This window comes from Tenrec ecaudatus, chromosome 4, assembly GCF_050624435.1.
Source record: "Tenrec ecaudatus isolate mTenEca1 chromosome 4, mTenEca1.hap1, whole genome shotgun sequence".
Lineage (NCBI taxonomy): Eukaryota > Metazoa > Chordata > Mammalia > Afrosoricida > Tenrecidae > Tenrec > Tenrec ecaudatus.
This window is the reverse complement of record NC_134533.1, coordinates 194,096,064-194,121,936: the sequence shown is the minus strand read 5'-3', so window position 1 is coordinate 194,121,936 and position 25,873 is coordinate 194,096,064. Positions and strand designations below refer to the sequence as shown.

General features: G+C 42.1%; 1 protein-coding gene across 1 annotated transcript in view; it reads right to left on the bottom strand.

Moving 5' to 3' along the window:
* TBC1D5 (TBC1 domain family member 5) overlaps positions 1–25,873 on the bottom strand; it is a 330,505-nt gene that overhangs the window by 218,558 nt on the left and 86,074 nt on the right. The window contains exons 3-7 of the mRNA XM_075547174.1: positions 25,065–25,173; positions 23,542–23,631; positions 23,372–23,446; positions 22,053–22,120; positions 4,195–4,297 (exon numbers count right to left, since the gene is read on the bottom strand). Coding sequence (XP_075403289.1) covers positions 4,195–4,297; positions 22,053–22,120; positions 23,372–23,446; positions 23,542–23,631; positions 25,065–25,173 — 445 coding nt within the window. The remainder of the gene's footprint in view (positions 1–4,194; positions 4,298–22,052; positions 22,121–23,371; positions 23,447–23,541; positions 23,632–25,064; positions 25,174–25,873) is intronic.

The window sequence follows — 25,873 nt, the reverse complement described above, 5'->3', positions numbered from 1 at the left end:
AGTCGAAATAAAGGTAACGAAGTTTTCTTCATCAACAGCCTGTAGGCTCACAAAATTGAACCTGTTCTTTTATCTGCCTGTGTTCATTTAGCCCACCAAGCAGTCTTTATTAAAGCTGAGGCATCAGGCAGTCAAAGTTCATTAATACCATTTATATAATCTCTGCAGTTTCAATTAACTCAGCAAGACATTCTACTACATGATAACAGTCTCATTAATTCAATAAAATCCCATAACTATTAACAATATGGTCGATGTTAAACGGGGTGTCACCTAGTACAAAATAATAGCTTTAACAGCTTGTGATGAAACTCAAGGTTTTTGTTTTTTTTCCTTTTCTTAAATTTGATCCAGCTAAATATTCAGTACTTTTACAGCAAGGTATTATTTTTCTGTAATGGATCTGCAGGATTGCAAACGTGTGCAGGGGGTAATTACGTCTTTTTATGTGATCCCTAGGAGAAAGTGAATATAACTTACTAAATCATCGATAGGTTTCGTCTAAATGATCAAACCCGGATCTTTCATAGTGCTGCCCAGTTGTCCTATGCAATGGGTCACAGACCTCACAAAGGTCGGAGCTGTGTAGTTTCCATTTTCGTTTCTTGCTGATAAAGATTGTTAGGAGATTTCGTTATCTAGATTTTTCCTTCTCTATAGAACAATGTACAAGGGGTTACTTTTATTGGTGAGTCACTCTCATCCTACCCTTTTCTGCAAGGTCTTTCCAACTAGCTCAAAGACCAGGAAAGACAAAGAAGGACCAAGGTTGGCAAAACCCAATCCAATGAGGAGAGGGACGGGGGGACACAGAGATTTGGATCCTTGGTGAACAGGAGCGTTCTAAGCTGCTGAATTAATTCCCTAATGGTGTAGAGCCACTTTCCCCCCAGCCTCCATGCACTCTGTTTGAATAACATTTAACCACTAAGTCCCTTAAAGAGAGTTCTCCCGTTAATTGTTTCTAAAGGAATTATACACTGATTAAGGATTTTTGTTTTTGCCTCCCAGAATATGTTGAGGGGACTGGAGAGGTATGGGAGAGACTGTTCGATTATATAGCTCAGGGCGTCGGTAAACTTGAGACGGAGGAGCCCATGATCCTTTCTCACACAACAACTGGAAAGTTACTGGGAGCACATCTTGAATGAGATGGGGGAGGGAGCACTAGAATGGATCGTGATGATGCATAGAGAACTCTTTTTTAAAGAAATTCAACTATAGAAGTGTGATATGCAAATTCTGATAAAATTTGAATAAAGCCACTCAAAATTATTCGAGAGCCATAACTGTATTTTTACAAATAAGGAAGATTTAAAGCAAACTATGACAGTTTGGTTTCATTTTCAGTTTTACTTCCGAGCCACATGTGTGTAGCACGAGAGCCGTAGAAGGCTCGCGAGCCACAGTTGGCCGGTCCGCTTATAGACTAACTTGCGTGGAAAGGCTTTTCCTACTTCAGATTATATAAATACATAAACGCTCCTAAATTTTCTTTTAGCATATTACATATATTTTTATTGCGATATCTTTATACCATATGAGATTTCTTTTCAAATAAGATATAAATTATTTTTACTAGATGGACAATCAGATATGCCAAATCACTACCATTTTCCCATGGAATTAAAACATCACCTTTTGGTCTGATACACACACATGTGGGCTGTTTTCCTCCCTTATGATCTAGTTGCTCATTTCCATGCTACGGTCATATTGATCACAGACCCTCTAAATACATTTCAGTAGCACCTTTTGCCATACTTCCCTTCCCTGTATTGTGTGACAACTCCAGCAAACGTTAATGAAGATTATCATGGCAACCATAATAGCTACCAATACCAGGATCAGCACGTGGTGGACACTATGCATTCTAAACCCTCAATGGTCAATGTGGTGAATGATACTGTCGTCCTCACAGATGACAAAACTCAGGATTAGGAAACTCTAGTAATTTACTCAAGATTACGTAGCTGGTACGTGGTGGGGCAGAGACGGAACTACAGGGATTTTCAGTCCAGAATCAGGATTCAGCTATGTTACGGGGCCCTAGTGGTAGAGTGGTTATAAATTGGGCAGATAACTTCAAGATCAGCAGTTCAAAGCCACCAGCTGCTGCGAGAGAGAATGAGGGGGCTTTCTACTCCTGTGGAGTTACAGTCTCAGCAACTATGGTAGATCAACTTTAAACGTCTGATCTTATTTGATCTCCCCTCTGACTCATTTAAAAGTGGTTTTAGTTTAAATAGTAAAGCAAAGGGGAACAGACGAGGATTAAGCCTCTGATGAACCCCCTCTGGCCACCACGCAGGGACAAGAAAGAGCCTGCTGTCAGGCAGAGTGCATTAGACAGTGGATTATGGCAGACATAAGGAAGCTTTTTTATTGCCATTAAAATCAGGGGAAAACATTTTGGCATGAAATTAACATAACTGTGTATACTTAAAAAGCAATCAATTTATGAGTCCGAAAGCTCAACATTTACCCCCCAAAGGTGAGAAGACAAGAATGGATGGAGGAATAGACAAGAATGGAAGAGGACTAATATAGGTCAATAAAAGCGGAACTCACAAGAATGAGGCCGTGGTGTGAACATCGTAATCAGTGTAAAGGAATGATTTGAATAAAAATGTTAAAAACAGGAACTCTAATTTGCTCTGTAAATATTTACCTGAAGCAAAAGGTTTAAAATAACACCCTATTTTTAAGAAAAAATCCATCCCCCAAAGAAAAATTGAAAACCGCAGATCCTCAACAGTAACACAACAGACCCAAGTGACAGGCCTCACTGCATTCGCACAGGACGAATACATTTAGGTTTCACTTTGTAAAGGATTAATATTTTTAGTTTCCCATTTAACTCCTGTGTTTTATCCTTCAATGAAATGTATCGTTTTATTCACAGGGTTGCTCTATGTTTCTTGTTAAATATATTGTCAGACATTTTCGTCTGGATTGCCGCGATGAACTGAATTTTTCCCTTTCCAATTATAAAGGTTATTGTCAGCAATTAATATAAAACACAGACTAATATGAAACTTAAGGTTAAAAATCAGTTCCCTCGGATAGTCTCTGTATACAAAAATAGCAAATTATTTCCAGTAATTATACTTGGACTTCATTTATTCTCTTCAGATCTACTTTATATGGAATGAAGTATGTTGCTTTTACTATCGAGGAATTTTTTTAAATATAAAGTATTAGTAAGTCCTCTGGGGATGAATGTCAGGCTGACAATTGGTACTTTATGTGATGTACCTTTGCCCTCACCTTGAAGCTAGCAGCCAATTCTACACCACTATTACCTTGCCTTGCTCATGTGCAGGTTTCACATTACTGAAAAGGCCCCGAGCCTTTTCCTGCACTAAACAAACGAAGGCTGTATAACAATTGTATACACCTGTTCTGACTTACCTGCAAATTCGATTTAAAGACTATCCCAGAGCAGTTCTCATTCACAGTTTCTCATAGATTAAAGGGAAGTTAAGTGGTCAGAAGTTGGGCGTTTAAATTGTAATTGTTAGACAATTTATGAATTCTGTTTTAATTTTCACCTACCTACATCTGGAGAAACACAAAAAATATCCAACCATATCTACTTTTATAGGAACATCATCCCCTTAAGTAGAAAACCTGGATACGCTCTGTATTAATAATTTACATGTTAATGAAAATGCATAATCCAACACAATCTGCTTTGCTTTAGTAATGGGATGAGTCAAACAAAAGGGTCACAAGGAAGCCAAGTGAGAATTTCAGACATTTTCTGACGTCCCAGCCACTTTTGGAAGTTCTGATGACAGAGTTATGGGAGCCTTTATTGGGTTACATGGCCTTTCACATATTTAGAAAGGCTGTACTTAGAAACCATATTTATACCTATAGCTCTACAAAGTTTTATTACTAGATTGGCTTTAAAGAGGCTGTTTATAAACAAACTCCCAAAAGTTGAAAGAAAAGCTCGAACAGCCTTATAGAAGACAATTTGGTGGAATGTCTTATAATGAGGAGGAAGCATATGTGCTTCAATGAGCTTACTTTGCTCACTGTGCAGCCGACAAGCAAGTCTTTGATTGCTTTACCATTATGATACAACTCTGGATACAATAAAGGCTACATTATTGCTCTATCATTTGTCAAGCTGTATAGAAAATTTTGAGTCAATGGATGCCACCTGTACGATATTTTCATTACCTGTTTATAAAGCAACTGTTCGTTTTCTCTGGCATAACAGAAAAGAACATCTGTAAGAATTTTTCTCACATTTTCTTGTTGAAAAAACTGCATTTCAGGAAACCTGGAAAGGGGGGTGGGGTGGAGAGAGAAAACACAGGATTGAAAAAGACTAGCACAGTTTCACGACTCCTCAAACTCTCATCTCTGAGAGGCGTCTGGGGACGGCTCTCAGGACAAGTCTGGCTTGGCTGGCCTGTGCCGCCCTTGGTGCCTGGTAGGAGTGGGAGGTGGGCGGTCATGAAAGCATAAAGTACATCATGAAAAGAGACAATGACCTCCAACACCTAGACATCCCAAATGACTTCACAGACCTGAAGTCACCCCGTGTCCCACACCCAACATCTGTTTATTTCTTTATCGCATAGCTAATGACCCCCACAGGGGAGGGGGGTTTGTTTGGCTTTAGCCCATTTGATCCTTAAGACGAGCGGTTCTCAACGTGTGGGTCAATGACCCCTTTGGGGGCCAAACGACCCTTTCACAGGGGTTGCCCGATTCATAACAGTAGTAAAAAAATCAGTGATGAAGGAGCAATGAAAATAATTGTGTGGTTGGGGGTCACCACCACATGGGGAACTGTGTGAAAGGGTCGCGGCCTGAGGAAGGTGCAGAACCGCTTAAGGCTGAAATGTAGTCTCGGAGCATCAACTTTTCAAGTCTTCAGTATCACCCTTTTACTTTTTTTTTTTTTTTCCGGAAATGAACATTTAGATTTTCATTATTATACATGACCATACTGTCAGTTGATTAAAATGTAGGCTTCAAATAGCACAGAAGTTAGTCAGCATTGCTTAAATGCTCTCTAGATGAAACAGCCCACCAGTTCCTTTGAGGTAATAGAAAAGGGGCTGAGTATCCTTTTAAAGTTACTAAGAGAAACTTTAAAAACTGCTTATAAAACAAGGGTGGAGGAGTGAAGCGGGAAAAATGAGGTGATAGCAAGGGCTCAAGTAGAAAGAAAATGCTCTGAAAATGATGATGGCAGCAAATGTACAAATGTGCTTCACACAATGGATGGATGGATTGTGATAAGAGCTGTAAGAGCCCCCAATAAAAGTATTTAATGAAAATTTAAAAAGGAATGAAAAAGTAAAACAAGAATATGCCACTGCCGTAAGACAAAGAGCAAGCACAGAGGCTGCAGAGGAGAATGCCGTGGCAAAGGGAGCCGACGGGGCCAATAAAGGGAGGTCTGGAAAGAACTGTATGGAGAAGAGGAACAAGCAGCATCTCTAGGGAGGGTAACTGGGTGTCAGCATGAAGGCCACCAAGGCACAGCAGGCAATGAGCACTTCCAGTGTGCAAGGGGGCATGCTGATGAGGATTCGCACGAGGAAGACAGAATTCCATCAAGCGCACTGGCAGGTGGAGGCAGAAGGATGGGAGAAGAAAAGGTGAGGCTCATCTGGAGAGAGCACTGAATCCTGAAGTTGCCACTGAGGCAAGCTAACAGTGACTGCTTTAGAGCAGGGAATTAACAAAGAAAAGAGCGGGCCCTGGTGGCGATGTGGACCAGGTGGGTGGCTGCCGTTTACTCCCCGGGAGAGAGATGAGGCTGTCGGCTCTGGGAAAGATTGAGTCTCCCGTACCCTGCACAGGTCACAGGGAATCAGAATCAATAGAATGGCAAGGCGATGGGCGTGTGCGCTTGTTGGTCCGAGAATGAAGCAGCAGTGGTGGCAAGATGGCTCCCTGACTGGCTGACCATCAGCAGGGGGGAGCTTGAACCCAGCAGCTGCTCTGTGGGAGGACACTGTCCTCTGCTTCCCTGAAGAGGCAGAGCCTTGGGAACCCTACAGGGGCAGCTCTACATTGTCCTGCAGGGACCCTCAGAGTCAGGTTTGACTCAGCAGCAGTGGGTCGTTCAGAAGCAGGTATTTTGTATCAAGTACTTAAAAGTGAATAACAAGGAACATTTCCTGTGTCCTTCGTATGTGCTCTAGTACTGTGTTCTGCATGCTATTCCTAAGTTGCTCTCTGGCATGTAGGGTCACTATGAGCTGGAATGGACTCACTAGCCCCTGGCGTGGTGTTGATCTAAGTGGGCATAAGCCGAGCAGAGCTCATTTAAGGGAAGGGGCTAGTGGGCATTATAATAACAGAGCGAAGGTGGGGATCGGGAAGGGGTTACGATTGAGTACAATCACTTGTGTTCAAGTTCTTGTCTACTTTCTAGACGCTTACCTTGAGCAAATGATTACTGAACTGCCTCACGTGAACGTCTGCGAATAAGAGTGCCAATCATGAGGAGATCACGTGGAAAGCACCAACAACACTGCGTGGCAGGCAGTTTGTTATTGTCGTTGCCTGGTCCTGTGCCATCCTCACAATTACGTTTGAGCCCATTGCGGCACCCATGGTGTCGCTCCACGCCACTGAGTAACCTAAACTCTTCTTTTGCTGACCCTCTGCTTTACCAAGCATGTCCGTGCGCACAGACTGGTTCATCCTGATGACATGCCCAGCATATGTGAGGTGGAATCTCCACCATCTCGCTTCTAAGGAACATCAGGGCTGTATTTCTCTCCAGACAGATTTCTTTTCCGGAAGTCCATGGTACTTTCTATATTGTTCACCAACATCGTAATTCAACCGCATCAGTTCTTCCCTCTTCTGCTTCAGTCATTGTCTAATTTTCAGATGCACAGGAGGCAGCTGAAAACATCACAACTTGGGTCCTGCATGCCTTCACCCGAAAAGTGGCATCTTTGTTTTTAATACTCTAAAGAGGTCCTGTGCAGATCTGCCCATATCGCAGTGCATCTTGATTTCCCCCCTCAATTGCTGTTTCCATGAGCACTGATTGTAGAGCCAAGTACGTTGAAACCTTGAATAACTTGAATCTTCTCTGCTTTTCATCATGCTATCATTCTTTCAAGTTGTAAGGACTCTTGTTTTCATTACATTGAGTTGTGATCCATACTGAAGGCTGCAGTCTTTGGTTCCCAACACCAAGTGATTCAGGCCCCCCTCCCTTTAAAGAAGAAGGGCTGTGCCATCTGTACCACAAGCTGTTGATAAGCCTTCTTCCAGTCCTGGTGCCACACTCTTGCCCAGCTAGGACAGCTCTGAATGAGCGCGCGTTCTGGAATCCCCGGTCTCTGAGATGTTATCTGTCATTGGGATCATCCACCCAGTTGAGTACGTTTGCAAAGTCAGGAAAACACAAGTACACAATTCTCTGGTGTTCTGATTTTGTCCAAGATCTATGTGATGGCAGAGATTATGTACTTTGTTCCACACTCCCTTCTGAATCCAGCAAGAATTTCTGGCAGTTCCTAGTTGATTTATTATTGTAGTCACTTTTAAGTTATCTTCAGAAAAATTTTACCTGCATGTGATATCAGTGACGTATTTCTAGAATTAGAGCATTCTGTGGGTCACCTTCCTTTGGGCTAAAATATCATCTCTTCCAGTTCTCCTGGCACACAGCAGTGTTTCCTGTGAATCGTCAGGTTGTTGAAACGTGTCAAGTTGTATTCTGTCAATTTATGGAACTTTGCTCTATGCGAACATCTTCAGTGCACCTTGGGACTCTTCCTTTAGTGCCACTGGTGCTTGATCATAGATTGCCTTTTGAAATGGCTGAACATGAAGCAACTGTTTTTGGTAAAGTGACTGTGTGGCTCCCTGGAGTTCTCCGCTGGCTGCTTCCTTCATGGACAATATTTGGCCCAGGGAATCCTTCAATATCGCACCCCCAGGCTTGAATTTTTTCTTCAGTTCTTTGAACTTGAGATAATGCTGCATGTGTTCCTCCTTCCCGGCTTTCTAAGGCCAAGTCTTTGTGCAAGTAGTAGGTAACCAGGGGAAGACACCCAGATTGGCCTTTGGGTACTGGTAGCTGTAGGAACCAGAACTGTGCCTTCAGACCCACAATCCAGGGCATGGAGAGAGAGCGCGTTCTCCAAACAGAAGCATCCTTCTCGGGGTGTTTTGGTTTTTTTTTAAGCACAATAATGATTGCTTTACTTTTTTCTAGAGAGCAAACTCTATTTTACGTTTCACCCCGGTCCTTTTCTGGCTCTCTGGGGGAGACACAACTTTCTCCATTTCAGGACAGGGCTCTGGGTGGACTTTGCTAGGGACTGATGGAGCATCCCTTTTCTGGTCCTAATTTAACCATTTTATCTTCCTCTGTTCTTTGACTTTTTGCTTGAAAGTGCTTTTGGTGAACTAGTATTCCTAGATTTATTTCTGTGATCATTTCTGCAGCTGCAAGTAGGTTCCATTCTTTTGGCATGTGTGTGTGTGGGGGGGTGGGGAGTGATGGGGAGGTGTCCAGTAATAAACCAAAGGTCTGAGCAATTTCATCTCATATCTCTGTAAACCTCAATGGGACCACCTCCCTACCCAACCATGCAAGCGACTACAGGGGTGGCACAAGCTCCTAAACAAGAGAAACCCTTATCTGGAGGGAGACTCAGCACAAACATGGCATAGGCATGAAAGAACTTCCAAAACAATACCAAATGCACTGGAGAGGAGACACAGAAACCGTTTAAATGACTTAAGTCCTAAGAAAGCCAAATATTCCAAATTAGTGATCAGGATTAAAGATATGTAAATAGTCAAAATAGATTACTACAGAGAATTCTCGAGAAAACATAGTATGAATGGAATAGTGACTGAGGTGAAAATGCTCCCCTATTTCCTCATACATATGACTCAAATGAGGAGCTGTCTTCACGTCTCTCTGCCTCAAGATGTAGACCAAGATGTATCTTTCTGGTTTCCTAGGGTAGCAGAGTCAGAATTAAGTTCACAGCATTGGGTTTTAGGTTTTTCTTAATCACTCGTTAGAATCTTCTATGGACGCTGGCCCACCAGCCAAATTCTGTGTAGTCGTTGAAATCTGAATGGCCCATGAAAGAAAGGACTAAAAATGGCTGCATTCATTTTGCCACCAAACATCTATGAACCATAGTATGAGTTTAGTATTTAACTACTGCAAATGTAAATTATATTACAGACCAATTCATGGTTTCATTTAAATGCGCACCAACCATTTGTAAGATTAAAAACAGGAGATCTACAGGAATTAAATTGCAGGTAGATAATTTAAATTATCCACTCTTAGCAAATACCCAATCAACTGAAAATGTGTATCAGGAAGGCGTAACGTAGCTGCGCATCAGCACCCGGTTTAGGCGTCTACTCCACAATGCTCGAGTGCCAATTTGTGAAGTTTTCGTGATACCCTCCTTTTGAGAAAAGGACAATTTGCACTCTGAATTCTGATGAAGAATCCATAGCACCGCTCAGTAAGGTAGAGAGTAGACAGGGACATTTTCAAACCAAAGTAGTGGCTGCTGCTACGTTACAAGGTGGGAAAGCTAGTGAAGTTCAGAGATGTCAGTGGAAAGAGTGTTTGAAGACGGACAGGTTCAGGACACGGAAGCACAGAGAGATTCATGATGGCCCCAATGCACCTGGGTACGTAGGGAGACCAGCAGCACGTTCTGCACTGCTCCCTGAGCACATGCATGTCGGCGAGGTGCCGCGGACGCTGACATGCTGACAGCCTTGCCATATTCTCATGACTGGTCAGTCTATGTAATCCAGGTGATTTTTCATTGGCTATTTTTTTTTAAAGTAAATGGCCGGGCCTGTCTTCCTGGTTTATCCAATGAGCTGCGCTCAGCATCACACCAACGTACATACACATCTCCCCGCCCGCCAAGCGGTGCCTGTGCATCACGTGCACTGGCCATTCAGCAACAGCCCCTCCCGCACAGAAGGGCAGCGGTAAGCAGGACATTCACTGAGGTACAATTTCATGATATGGAGGTGCAATGAAGAATCTAGGTTGTAAGGTTGATGAATCTACCTGAAGAATAAATTTCCTAGAATACTTGATTGCCATATTATCAGATTTCAACACAGAGCACATTATCTCCATTCAAAAACAAACAAAAACCAATTGCCCCTGAGCCATTTCTGACTAATAGAGATCCTAGCAAGGCAGGGAGGGACTGCTCTGGAGGGTCTCAGGCTGTGAATGTGTAGGGGAGATGAAGGCCTCCTCTTTCTCCCGTGGAGCAGCTGGTGGGCTCCAACTGCTAACCCTGAGGTTGTCCTATTCCTATAGAACCAGGGATGAAAAGTGATAAAACAATGGTGAGTGGTATTTCTAGGAACAGTAATCGGCTACTCTTGATTGTGTTTAAATTTCAGCATAGCTTCTTTGCTGTTCATCAGGCTTTGAAAGATTTGTTTAAAAACAACCTGCTAACTAGTCTTAACCCAGGTCAGGTAAAGTAATCTGACCATCAGTCTAACCCAAGTACCACTGAAAAGGAAAATCTTCCCTAAAAACAATAATAAAAATCACTGAACACAGATGCAAAACAGACTCAGCAACTGTAAAGGTTTTGAAAAGGTAGTATTAACTCTGCAATCACTAACAACCCTCCCCCCCAAAAAAAGACCACTGGTAATTTAAAGACTAATGTGGTAGAAAAAAAGGATGCAAACTGTAGACATGCATAGTTCACGCACACCCAAACATCTGATAGTACAGTACAACGTGGGAGAAGGATCATCACACTACACATGGACTGAAGACAAATTCTGTTATTGTCAGAAAATAAAATTGGATGGGAAATAGGTAGCAGTGAGACTCTGAAAACAAATGAATAGCAAAGAGAGCACACTATTAAAGTATTCCTTAGTGAAAGTTAGTCTAAAATAGTCTATAATTTTTACCCTATGGAGAAAAAAACCCAATATTTCAGTTCTGACTTGATTAGCTCACCTTTAACATAGAGCAGTTCTCAAAATACTTTTCGACAAGTTTTACATAGTGCGAAACAACACAGTATACAACAGTATCATAGAAGTTTGATGGATGTTTTACTCTGTGTCTTGAGATAAAACAAAAGTAGACGATACAGTTTTCATTTAAAAATGTAAAACTCATTATGGGAAATTCAAATATTTCTAGATAACAGTGAACCTGAATATATCCATCACACAGCTTCACAGTTAACTGTTCTTTTATATACACTCGCCTACTCACTTGCTCCATTTTGAGGCCGATACCAGCTATGTCTACATCAATAAATATAGGCTACGTACTTCCAAAAGATAACCATCAACTGCCATCGAATCAACTCAGGCTCGTGGCGACCCCTATGAGTCGGAGCAGACAGGTGATCCATCAGGTGTTTCAGTGGCTGAGTTTGGGAAGTACACTGACGCGTCTTCCTGTGGAGGTGCCTTGCATGAGCTCAAACGTCTAAGTTGGTTCCTGAACTGAAGGACTAGTTTCTCAGGAATAAAATGTGGTACAAGTGCTGCTGCGCACAGCTGACAGCGTTCTGTCTGTCTGGACACATATTGGTGGGAGCTGACCAAGCTGTGAGGAAAGCCACGCAGCTCCATGGGAAGGCCATGGGAGGCCATTCCTACCGTCATCCAGAAGTCTGGGATGACAGATCACTATCAACAGGCAAGCAAGCGTGGAGATGGTTCAATTTCCGGTCTTCAAGCTGCTCTACCTGGTGCCACTTGGAAGAGAGCTGGCCTAGTGCAGATTCGTCTCTAACCTCAGCTAGGTTGGTTTAGGCTTTGAGGTAGTTTGCAATGTAGCAATAACCAAAATAGTTGGTGGGGCACACTTCCTTTGGGGGGCACCAAATGTGTGTCGCTTGCATGTGTCTTTGTGAACCCAGCCACCACTGATTACCTTGGGACTATCACTTCATTAAGACCCAACCCAAACTTATTGCCGTCTGCTTCCCCAGCAACTCTATAGGTCAGAGAGTCAAACTGGTCCACACGCTTCCCCACAGTGTCTTCTTGGTGGCAGCCGACTGCCACACCTGCCTTCCGCAAAGTGGCTGATGGGTCCAAACTGCTGACTTTTGGGCTAGCAGCCGAGTGCTTTAACTTCTGCCAACTCACTCACTGCCAGCGAGTCCATTCTGACTCAGACCGACCCTATAAGGCAGGGTGGAACCGCCTCTGTGAGTTTCCGAGAACTATCACCAACAGGGGCCCTTTATTAATTCATCAGATGTCATAAAACGGTAATACTATCATTTTACCATTCCTTTTCCCTTACATGCTTGTGTACAGGAAAAACTTCCCTTCTTTAATGAGTTGGTTATCCTGAGAAAAATTCACTGTAACTGAAAAAACAAAACAAAACACCCACATTCCTGGTTTCTATTGGATTTGATTCATAGGTACTTGAGGTGGGCATTTCATTACACCAGGACCTATCAAGGACGGAACAACTACTCAAACAAGTACAACTAGTTTCTGACACGAAGAAGATCCTGTTGGCATTCTGGCCGTCACCGCCCATCAGTGTCCTGTGTGGAAATGAATTGGATGGAGGGGAACGAAACACTGACTTTAAAACGCCAACAACCCAGGCCCCAGGGTGCTAATGGGAGTCAACGGAAGGCCGTGCGACAGGGCAGGACAGACCGTAAAGGCAGGCCTGGAAAATACATGGGCTGTGTGGAATGAAGAGTTTTCCAGACAACAAAGAGACAGAAGGAATATTTCCCAAGCCAGAAAAGGGTTAAGGAAAAAAAAGAAGAAATGATAAAGGGCTTTGTCACTGCATTTAGTACATAATTAGGTAATTAGAAGTATTAAAACAGACAAAGCATTGGGCCCGGATGAATTACTGAAGATGCAAGTATTCAATAAGGTGCCCCAGGGGAAAGAGCAAAAGCCCTTGGTGCGGGTTTATAATCATGTGGTAGGACAGGGAAGCCGAGCGGACTAGAAGGAACAATAACGGACGCTATGCCGTACTTCACAAACGGAAAATCAAGACCAGCACTCATCCAAAATTCAAAATGAGCTGACGAAAACTCCCTAGCATACTATTAAACACCAAAATAACTATAACACCTTACTGTGGTTTATTGTTTTATTAAAGGAAAACTGAAAATTAAGCCAAATACCGTGGAGAGGAATAATTTGATACAGAATGAAAATAGGCCGACCGAAAACCCTTTTCTTTTCCTGTGCACAATTCCGCACGATGATTTCCCTATTCGCTCTTGTTCACCCAACCCTGCTTTCCCTTCTGTCTGGGCACATAGTTCTATTTAATTTCCCCTTGTTCTTTTTTACCTAGTCGTTGTCTGATGCGTGATAGCCAACAGAATGAGATCAGGTGTGCAGCGCGATCACAATACGTCCTCAGCCAGGTCCTACACAAACAAGCTGGGCAGGCTCTCGGGGCAGACCTGGGAAGCAGCATCTAGACTGCGGTGGTTTAAAAAATGTGTCTGCAAAGTACCTAGCACACCTCCCTCTGAGGTCATGACATAAAAACAGCACAGCTTCTCTCTAGCTCCCTTTGGCTCTTGGATCACTCGTCATGCAAGAAGCGACCACTGGAGGCGGACGCTTAAGCAGCCCCATGAAGAGGTCTCTGCGGAGAGGGGCAGTGCAGCCCCTCTAGCCCCACTAACGGCCCAGAGGCCAGCAGGCAGAGCCCAGGTCACACCTAGAGCTGCAACCTCCCCATGAGAGACCCCCAAGCCACACTTCCCAACTCAGTTGCTCCCAGAGTCTAGGTCAACAGCAACAAGGAAATAATAAATGATGACTGCCCCAAGTCACTACATTTCAGGGTCGATTAATACAGGTTATGATACCTGAATTTGGAGTGCTGTTTAAAAACAAAACAAAATATCAAATTTGGTGAAAGTGCCTGTGGACTGGATACAAGCTGGAGGGATTTAGATCAAGGGGAGAGTCAAGAAAAGAAGACCTCAGCATCTAAAGATGCAACCAAGAGTCTAAGGCCAAGTTCTAGGGCAAGATCTCTGAAAGGTCTAACATGATGCCTCAGAGATCCTTCAGTCGGACCCATAGCCTTGAAAAAAATGAATGACCATGTCTCACATAGCCTCTAGCAGGTGAGAGTCAGGGATGCTGTCGAACATACTCTGCCCCTCTTCCCGCCAAACAGAGAACTGCTCTATCCCCAGAGCCAATACTTACAAGGTCGAGAAACTGTGCATTAACTCATGCAAACAGCGCACAACCATCATCCACTGATTTGGTTCCTATCTCTTTCTATGACAGATCTGAGACAGGAGACGCATTTCTGTTTGCAACCCATTGGCTTCACAGAGAACTGTGCACACAAAAGGTACTCAGTAGAGGTTTCTTTTGTTAAACTGAAGAAGTGTGACATCCAGGCACACAAGATGAGCATAACACAGAGGTGAATACATTTACATTAGAATACACCGATTTTTAGTCGCCATTTCACTTCAGCTACTAACAACTTACATTTGCTAACTCAAGTGATATTATTTCTGAACATCAGTCTTCTACTTTTACGCAGTGGGAAAAAAAGAGTGCCAGCGACAGGGATGATGCTCATTGGTGCCCAGGAACTGGGCAACATAAAGACATAAAAGCTAAAAGGACCACCTGCTAGAGAAAGCAGACATTTGGAAGAAATGCCAGAGGAGGTATGGCGTGCCAGCGTTTATGGATGGGGCTGAAGGTCCCTAGTTGTGGCCCCAGTGTGTCAGTTGAAGCTTTCCTCTCTGATTCCAGAGCAATGGGGTCTCATAACAAGGTCTCTGCTCTGTTGCTTGTCCCCCGAATCTTCCTATTCATACCATATAGGTAAAAAACTGTGTGTGTGGGATGGGTGGGGCATGTAAGTAGATACAAATAAATGCATGTTATAAGCGAGAGACTGCCAGAACTGATAATTTAGACTGAATTTTTCATTTTCGTTTTCAACCAGAAGAACATTTTTGCAAGTAGTTCAAAACCCACACGCCCTCCAGCCTTAGGTAACTTTCAGGTGTGTTTGCGATTCAGCCACAGGAGAGGTAGGTCCATAGGGGAGCAATCACACTGGCGAGGCAAAGGGGCCGCATTTATTCAAGGGCAAGCTCAGAAGGGTTTGGAAAGAAGAGGGGACTGGCCACCTGGAACACAAGGAGGAAGTGGGATTGGAGAGGTCACACTGTGGGGATTGGCAATGAAGGGAATGGGATGAAATGCCTGTGAACTGTTGAACGTGAAAGTCATGATCTGCTCTGTAAGCCTTCACCCAATTCACTGTCAGAAGATTTTGTTTAAGGCAGTGCAGTGTATTGACACATGGCAAATTGGCATGAAAGGTCTTAAAAGGCTGTCTTACAGCGCTCAAGTAGCAAGCGAAATCCAGACAGGCTATCACTTCACTGCTCAGCAAGCCTTGCTTCTTAACCTTTGCACGTCCTGACGAGCTCCCACACTGTAAAAGGGACTGAAGACAAGGCAAGCGAACATAAAAACATCTGGCTTATTTAAAGTGGAAAGGGTCCCCATAGCTCGAGGTGCCGTTCACGGCGCGGCTCCTCCCGAGGACCATCCGAGCCGAGCACTCACCCACCTGTTGGCTCTGCAGCAAGTGCGCCTATGCGGGCACTCAACTAAAGTTAGAAACCACACTTATAGACTTAGAAAAACTGCAGCAGGAGAAATGCGCTCTAAATCACGAGCAACACAGGACATACATCTCAGGGGCCTTCACAAAATTCATGGAAAAATTCTGTCATCTTCCGATTCTAAGTTTTCTGAAGGTCTCCTTGTGTATCTGTACACACACACACCACACATACACAGATCTGCAACCATGCTGTGCTGAAACACTGGGTCTTTCCCTTAAAAGTTATCAAATGAGGAAGGACTACAGGCCACTTGACAGAAGAATTATTTCTTGTATTCCTGAAAATCTGCTTTTCTCCCTCTTTAATATTTAAGAAACACACACACACACAGGTTGCCGACAACGCAGAGAGCGGCTTGTGTTGTAGTTTTCGCTTTCCCGGCTGCGAACAAGTGCATATGTGAGGCTGGTCGTGCGTGCACAAGCGTGTACGTCGTCTGCATTAAAGGAAATCACAACACTGAGCGCAACCGCCCATGTGCGTGTGCCTGCAGTCCACCTCAAGGAGACTGAAAATATAAATACAAGCTGCTATTTTGGTGTGATCACACGAATATGGCAGCTTGTGTGTTTTTTTTCCCTTTAACATTTTAACACTGGGCAGATTGTCTGCATTAACACACACCAAAATCAATTCTGCTTTGAAATTGCCTGTAAGAGCTTCCTTCCCTGAGGAATTTGTTTTTAATTATTTAAATTAAAAACGGGCTAGAAGGAACCGGTGTAAAAGATACCAATGTTTAGGACATCTTAACTTTTTTAAAGTGTGAAAATCAACATTGGACTGGCAGTATTCCTCCCCAAACGCCAACTACACAGGCAAGATCATCTTTCCATTACGATTATCAACAATTTAACTCTGAAAATTCACTTTTTGCATATCTTTGGCTTAGATAAATATTTTAAAAGCAGTCTAAATTCTAGTTACACACCGCCATATAATACGATAATTGCATTAGACTAAAATCTGACTAGACATAAATACGCACTATAAAGAAATCTGAAAAACCCGTGAATATAGTGGCCCATAAAGGGGGCAGAGTTGTGAAAACTTACAACATCACCAACCCCCTTGAGGAAATGAGCTGCTTGGGCCCACAGCCCTGGAGGACACCCAAGTCAGTTAGCCTGACACAGTCCATGAAGGCTACTGTGCACGACAGCCACTGGGGCCTGAAAGCTCACAGGTGGCCTCCTCAAGGGCAACTGCTGATCTCCCCTGGCCTGCAAGAAAGAAGAGGAACGGAGACCAAAGACCCATGGAAACAATGTGTTCCATTTAGACGAACAGACCAAGTGAACACCATTCTTCAGAACCACGAGAGAGAAGAATTAGGTACTGCCCTGCTCCCATTACCAACTTCTCTGCACGGGCCCACAGGAGAAGGCCCTGGACAGAGTGGGAAGAAAACATGAACCCAAATCTGACCTTCTCAGAGAAAAGACCCGGCTTACTGGCTGGGTAGAGGCTGGTGGAATTTTTACACTGAACCCAACCTTTGCCCCACCCAACTCCCACTCAGTGTTTAGCCAAACAATAAACGATTCATTGGGAAGACAGTTAGCACTAGGAAGGTAGGAACATCTTAGAATAATCAACCATTTGAGCTCCAAAAGACAGAATTTACCCAAGGATAAAGTTCAAAGGGTGAGGAAGCACACAGGCAGTGGAAACTGCCAACAGAGAGAGGCAGTGGGATTAGTGGTATGGCACTGCTGGCAGGGAGGCGACACCACAGAGGATGGTGGGCTGTGGCATGCGAAACTGGTTGTGTCTGCATTTTACACGCTCCAAAACGATACAAGAAACTCTGTCCAAAACGTCCCATGGTGATGGGACTATTACATGCATGAGTTGTCCCAGTCTCCATCAGCCCATGAAATACGGGTACTGTTAATGAAGAACTGAATTCTCAACCTGCACCAATTTTTATCAATTTAAATTTTAGTAGTGATGTATGTGGTGGCTAACAGCTTAAAATTCTCCTTTTTAAAACTATAGATTAATTTCATAGGTATTATTAAAGAATACACAAAATCTTAGATGACAAGATGAAAGAAAAAAGTTGTGGAGACTTTTGAAGTATGATTAAATATCGACATGAGATTATGTATGTGGCTTGGCTTACATGTAGAGTACAAGTGATAGGAAGCATGAAAACGAGAAAATGGTATCTCTGAAAGTCTAACTGTATCATGGAGGCTTAAGGAGGTGAGAAACTAATCAACCGATAAATGAGCTGCCTGAAATGTTAACGACAGTAACTAGACACGCGAGATCAAAAATTGATGGAGATGATGAGCACATCCAATAAGCAATCAGATAACTTTTAAACATAAAGTTAAAATGATAAAGTTAAAGAATTTTAATACTTTAATTTCAGAAATAGAACATTTAAAAGTATGAGATTATTTGGCAATAGCTTATATTATTATGCAAATAATATACACTGTGTGTATATAGAGAGAAAATAGTACAAACAACAGAATTCTTTGGCTTCTAATATGAAAAGTACATTTTAATCTGAACTTATTTTTTCTCATCATTTTAAATAATACTGAATTTCATTTGACTTTAAAGGCTTTGAAGCATGTCAAAATTGGACAATTTGGATTCTGAAATAGAAATGCTATAAATTGGAAGCTCCTGAATGTACCTTTAAATTATCAAGTTTTCTCAGTAATAAAAATGGGAAGAGTAACAGTCTCATTAGGTTTGATAAAGAACAATTCATTGAAATGAATGTAAAATCCTTTGAGGAGGTAAAATAAAAGGTTAGTGGAATAAAAGAATATTAAAATTAGTCGAAAGGGGAGCTACTATTAAATATAGTGACATATCCAAATCAAATTCACTAACAATGGCAACAACAAAGGAGATCAAATTATATTGCTTAAAGTCAGACTAGCAGGTTGATAGCAGTATTTTTTCCCCCAAGTGTGTTTATGCCTCTGAAGACTGAAAGATGCTGGAGTTTGCTTTTGCTGAAAATTGAACAACATTGATCGTCAGCAATGAGTCAACAACAATGAGCATTTGTAAGTGTGACCTCTTTCCTGGGAAGTGAGACGAATGGAAATCCGAGCCTCTGCCCCCTAGAGGATTACCCACTCGGTTTGGGAAATGAAACGGATGCTAAAACCAGAATTTTTACACATGCCGCTTCGATTCCAGAACCGGGGACCCTACATTGCAACTGGTTTTTGTTTTGGCGGCCTGCTTTATTTGACTTTGAGCTTCTCAAGAGTTCTACTATATGATGAGGTTCAGTGGTTAAAATGTGTGGACTCACTGCCACCGAGTCAATTCCGATTCACAGCGACCCCATGCGACGGGGGAGAACTGCCTAAGACTGCCACTCTTTGTGGGAGTGGAAAGCTTCAGAGTGGCCGGTGGTCTGTGAGCAGCCCAATGCAAGAAACTACTCTGCCTAACACGGTCAGCACTGGACAGGTGGAAAGAGAAGGAAAACCTACATGGCGTTAAGACCAAGAGAAATGAGGAGTGTAAGAAATAATAGTGATCACTTCTAAGGTACATTTATTAGCCAGGAATTCAAATGTAGAAAGTGAAAGACAATTTTTTTCCTAGCAATACAAATGTAATGATTGTACAATATAACAAAATAAAAGCACATGTTTCAATTATTTAAATCTTATTAAAATATGAGTATTATTTAAACATACACCAACCACTAATGCCAATGATGAAAATATTAAAGATTTTCCACCAACTTCTTTGATCTGAAACCGATTAAACATGCAATCAGGATGCAGCGATAATTACTGACGATGGGACTATTAGAGTGACATGACACATGACGAGCACAAAGGTCATTTCATAACAAGGAAGAAAGAACAGATTACAACGGCCATCGCCGGAGCGTCTTGCTCTAGAGTAGGGTCCTCAACCTGCCTTGTGCCGTGACCCTTTCATACAGTTCCTCATGTGGTGGCGACTCACAACCATAAACTTACTTTCTTTTTATGTGAACTAACTACAAAAAAAATTACGTTCATTGGTACTTCATAGCTGTAATTTTGCTACCGTTACGTAAATTATCTGACACGCAGGATGTATTTTCATTGTTACAAAGTGACATAATTAAAACAGTGAAAATCACAAAACAATATGTAATTATATATTGTGAAGTATTTCTAATTACAGATAAATAAATTTTGTCTTGAAGCATGGTGTCTTCACACTGGGTAGTCGGATGTGGGCGTATCTGCATGTAGGCGGACCCGCCTAGAGACGACAGAGGAGCAGGGTCTTGGTTCCTAAGATCATCGGAAATATGTGCTTTCTGATGGTCTCAGGCGACCCCTGTGAAAGGGTCGTTCAACCTTCAAAGGGGTTGTGACCCCATAGGTCGAGAACTGCTGCTCTAGAGTGTAGAGTAGCTAAGAAATGATGAAGTACAAGACCTACCCAATAAAGTTCCAACAGAAAGTAGAGTATTCCAGTGAAGGGAGACAGTATTATAAGGAAATGTGCAAAGGTGTGGAGTTAGAAAGAAACAGAAAGAACATGCTTAGACTTTCTCAAGCTGAAAGAACCGAAGGAAAAACGATCAAGGCTTGAGTTGCAAATTTGAAGAACCCCATGAAAAAATTTCATATGCTGCAGGACGCATCAAAAGAAGATGGAAGGAACGCACAATCACTGTGCTGAGCAGAACTGGTGGCCACTGGAGCACTGCAGGAAGGAAGCAGCATGTGGTCAAGGGCAGATGGGATTAAAGGAGGAATCAGTCCTAAGCTTCATTGAAAACACTGGCACCAACAAAGGATCCAGAAGTAGGGATCAAGAAGTTTTAACAAGCAGATGTAACACAGAAAGCGCTCATTCACCTAAGCCAAAAATTTTGGCAGACAGACTGAAATATTGGCCAACAAACTGAAAGAGATCCAATCCAAAGAAAGATGATCCAACAGAACGTGGAAATTAGTGAACAATACCATCAATAACACAAAGAAGTAAGCGTGTGCTGAAGGTCATTCATAGAAGCCTGCAGCACTATACAGCCACAGGAAAACGGCAGACTCTCCAGCTGGATTCTGAAGAGGATATGGAGCTGGCTATCATCATTGCCATGCCGGGTGGATCTCACTGAAAGGAGCTAATACCAGAGAGAAAGGTGTTTTACTGACTGATCAGAGGCATCAGACTGTACGGATCAAGATAAATTATGAGCACCGTTTCAAAGAAAGGGAATTGTAAAACACTTCATTGTCCTCATGAAGAACTTGCATATAGATCAAGATGCAGCCATCCAAATCCAAAAAGAGGATAATGAGTGGCTTACAATTAGCAAAGGTGTGTGTTGGGCTGTATCCCCTTCATCGGACTTATTAATAAATGTGTACTCTGAGCAAATGGTCTGAAATGCTGAATATGGTAAGAGGGATGTGGAATTAAACTTGAAGATTCATTAGTGTCCTGGTATGTGCAGGCGATACAACGTTCCTTTCTGAAACAGGACTTAAAACAACCACTGATGAAAATCACAGACGAATACGCCCTCTTCAGTAAGAATCACACTTCAACAGAAAGAAAACAAACACCTTTACAACTTGACCAGTGAGCAACAGCATGGAGAAAGTAACGAAGGATTAGAGTTATCAAGGGTCTTATTTTACTTGGTTCCACAATCCATACCCATAAAAGCAGCAATCAAGCAATCAAAACACATATTGTACTTGGCAAGTCTGCCACAAAAGACCCCTTCGAGAAGGGGTTAATGAGCAAAAATATACTTGGAGGACAATTCCTATAAACGAGGAAGCCTGTCAATGAATGAAGAAAACCAACGTGAAGTTGCCTCTGAATTATTGTGTTAGCAAAGAATGTTACGTGTACTACAGACTGACAGACGAGTGAACAAATCTTTTTCGGAAGAATTACGATCAGAATGCTCTTTGGAAGCGAGGATGGGGAGCCTCTGTCCCACGTAGCTTGGACAGGGTACCGGGAAGGACCAGTCACTGTCGAAGGACATCATGTCTGGTCCAGGAAAGGGCCAAGGAAAAGAAAACCCTCAATGAGTGGCTGCAACAGTGAGTTCAACTACAACGACAATCATGAAGATGGAAAGTATCAGGCTGTGTTGACTGCACTGTGTAAGGGGTTGCCATGAGTAAGCACTGATGCAATGAAACTTAGCAACAATTGAAATATGATTTTGAGATGATGTTTTAATAATTCAGTGTAAAATAGGGCACACAAAAATACACTTTAAGAACAGATAATATGTGTTATAAAATTAGGCCAGCTTAGGCTGTTGTTGAGTTTTTCTATGAATCTTATATTTTGTGAGAATTAAAAAGAAATAACGCCTATTTGAATGATTAAAGGTAACTTGCAAATGATTTTACATACGTTCTTTTGACATCTTGTTCAATCATAGATCGAAGTTCCTTATCTTGGAAGAATTTGTTCCACAAACTCTGCAATAAAGTAAAACACACAGTTTTAGGAGAAGACGGGCACTTTCGCTTAATGTTACATTAAAATTTTGCCTTCTCAGAGTGATTATTGCACATTGTTGATAGGGAATCCAATACAGTGATACGCTGACATCTAGTTTAACCTCAAAAACACTTTATTCCCATAGCGATACCTGCAGTTGGATATTCTTATGTGAGAAGGTTCACGAGAAAAGTCTATTCAATTTGTGTAGCTCCTTCATACATCTTTTCTTAACTTCTGTCTGTAATTTATATAAACTGAATGAAGCTTTTCACTGCAACTGAAAGGTCTGTCTGGACAACAGCAGGGACAAAGGGGGTCTGAGCAAATCTGCCCTGACGCAAATGCTCTGCAAAAGTGATGTAAATTTTTCTGCAAAGCTTGGCTTTGTAGTCCCATATATTTTTATGTACTTTTGAAAATGTGGATTCGGGTAAATTTTAAAAAATCGATAAATAATAGCTTATGCTCGTATGTATACTAATTATATATATACTATCAGAGAAAATGCTAATATTATGCATTAAACAGTGTGTGGGAGGGGGCGGTGGTGTCTTCTCAGGGACCTAGGCAAATAATAGACACAACAGTTGGAAAAGTTACATAACATCTTTTAAACCAAAACACAATTCACTGCCATGGAGACATTGCTGACTCATATCAGCCCTTGTGGTTTTCTCAGACTGTAACCGTTTATAGGAATAGAAAGACCAGTCTTTCTCCTGAGGAGCTGCTGGTGGTTTCAAACTGATGACCATGTGGATCACAGCCCAACTCATATCCACGATACCAGCAGGACTCCCCAGAAGTAGGCCTGGTTTTTCCAGTCACCTGGTCACAGATTCACTAGGTATGGTGACTTCTTCCTGGGAGTGCGTCCTGCCAGGAGAACCTTCTCCAGTCTGAGTAGGATAGGGAGTTTCCTTGGCCCTTCACTGCCCCTTCCCAAGGTCAACCAAACAGCTCTATCTGCATCCTTCTGTTTCATCCTTGGATCTCAAACACCTCTGGATCTTCCCCGCTATGATGCCATTCCACAGAAATAGGTCACAGCTTTTTATAACACACTATGTGCACAGCACACTTTGAAGCAGTTTCTGGGGGCAGGGAAGGAAGGGGTACTGGGGACAGACCCAATGCTTTCACAGTGATTTTGATAAACCAATCTCAGGAATGTATTCCTCCCAGCAAAGGAGGTGAGGTAAAAATGGTAGACGGTTGAATTTTACCCCTTCATCCTGTGAAAGGGGATTATTGATCATCAAGTCTTGCTGGCCAACAACCTTCCTGGGGTTTGTGATGTGCTGGAAGAGGAAACAAAAGAAAACACACAAAGATGAGGGGCCACAGGACTTTGAAATGTATTGAAGAGAAAAATTATAGTCATTAAAATACTTACTATTTCCTTTACGTTGCTATACCATGCTCTTAATTCTTTGCTTCTACCGATCCACTGACTTTTATCTTGTGGAAGAACACAGAGAAAAAGCTGCCAGACAAGAGGGGAGACTTCGTAAGGACCACAAAGGACAGTGTGAAACAGCTCTGCCACGCAGACTCACTGACAACCCAAAGATAATAATGTTCTTGGTGTCTCATATCACCACTGCCGTGCCCAATAACTGACCCTGTGGCCGGCAATGAAACATGCCATGGGACAATTAAAAAAATGAACAACCAAAGGTGGAAAGATCCCCATGGTACATCACAAAACGAAACCAATCTTCTTCTCAATCTCATATTAAAAGCCAATGACGAGAATGCACTGAGGTTCAAGCAAAATTCCCATTTTTACAACCTGCTCTTAATGGGAGCGTTTAGGGGGACCCTGATGAGCACAAGGTTCCATTAGTCATATCGAGGATTACGTTTCTGTCTTAAAGCAAGCGAGTGAAGGGTGGGGAAGAACAGCCTGAGGGCAGAATCCAAGAGGTGAACTGGTTCCTTTCACAGCAGAAAATGTAATTTACAACTGGCATTCAGCTACGAAAATAACAAGCATTCTTCAAAAGACAAATTTGATTTAATTTACTTTAATACAACATTAAAATAAATCTGGATTGGGGATTTATTTTTAGCCAAGGAAAGATACTAAAAGTTAAACAACAAGGAATGGGGGTGGGGCCCAATATTTGTACACAAATATTCTAGCAGCAGGTCTCCTGCCTTTACTGCCTGCATCTAACAGAAGAATAATGTATTTTAATTATTAAATCTAAATTATTAAATCTAAACGTGTCTAATAAATCATGAATTCCTTACTGTCTTTACTTGCACACACTCAGTATGTTCAAAATCTGCAGATAAACCCTAAAAACTTTGGAATAGGAGTTATTTTACAAATGGGTCTAAACCCAAATTAATTATAGAGGGGAGCAAAAAAGGGACAATAATTCAAAGCAATTAAAAAGATAATTGCTGATTATTTATTCAATTTCCTTTCACTTCTTCTTGATGCCCTTCACTTCGTGTGTCTGGTGACATAATAGTAACAACAATAATAAAGAAATCCTTCCCACCTGCTATTAAGAATGCAGGGAGGCTGGATCATTGGAGCACTGGAGAGACAGGAAGAAGGAAAGGTTAATCACCACCTCACCCTTCACCTGCCCAGCTTCCAGGGTTTGTGTAAACAGCTGGGGGAGGGGGTGCCAAGGTGTTGCTTTGACTTCTGCACCATCAAAGGAGATGCACAGGCAATCACCTCAAAGGACTCCTTTACCATTAGTAGTTATTCAGGACTACAGTGATTCCACCTTATTGGCAAATGTCCTATGGAAACATAAAAGTGGCTGGCCAAAAAATTGGGAATGGAGTCTCTTGGAAAATTCAGCGATCCCATGCATGGGTAATCTTTCAGGGTACCAGGTAATGTGTTGATATATTGCAACCACAAACTGTAAATAAATATTTTTTTCTTACCTTCCAGCAAATACTGCGGAACCTGCTGCTTCTCAGCTGCCCATTAATCCCCTTCAGCCTTATTGTTGCCAAGTAATTGTTGTTTACAAATAGTTCTTCCCATTCTTTCCTATAGGCAAGAAAACCAAACCATGGGGATCCTTTTGTTAAATTTCTGCTGCTTGTGGAGGAGGGTTACAGGAAATCGGTTTTACGGGAATGTAATGAATGCAACTTTTAAAACGGACAGCTTTAGTTGTGTGCCGCATCTGAACGCATGGCTGTCTTTCTGGACACAGTTCTTCTGTCGATTTAATGAATATGTAGATCGCTATAATTATGCCAGCTACGAAAATTCATGTCTATGGAGGTTATTCCGTTTCCTCCAAAATGTTGATAGTGCAGTTCAGTGAATAAACAAGCAAAAAAATGAATATTAATAGAAGAGTGTAACTGCTTTAGCCATTGACAAAGATATACCTGCTCCAAAAACATCCAACAAAAAATAGTGCACTGTTGATGATACTGGCTTCCCACATGAAATATTTGTGTAAATGAACTCATTGCTCTTAAATGTCAGGAGAGGCCGTTAAGCATAATAGAGAACTACTTGCTTTAACTTTTAGTGCTATTTACTATTGAAATCTCTGCAACTTCTTTCTACATGATCAGTTTTAAAATTTTAACAGGTGTGGGCAAATTTGAAAAAAACCACCCCCAAATTAAAAAGCCTCACTGTATCAACTGTTAAAGGCAAGCTTGAGTACCTTACAGTACCTATGGCTGACGAGATAAACAACTGAAATATGCCTCCCAGGCACGCAGGCACC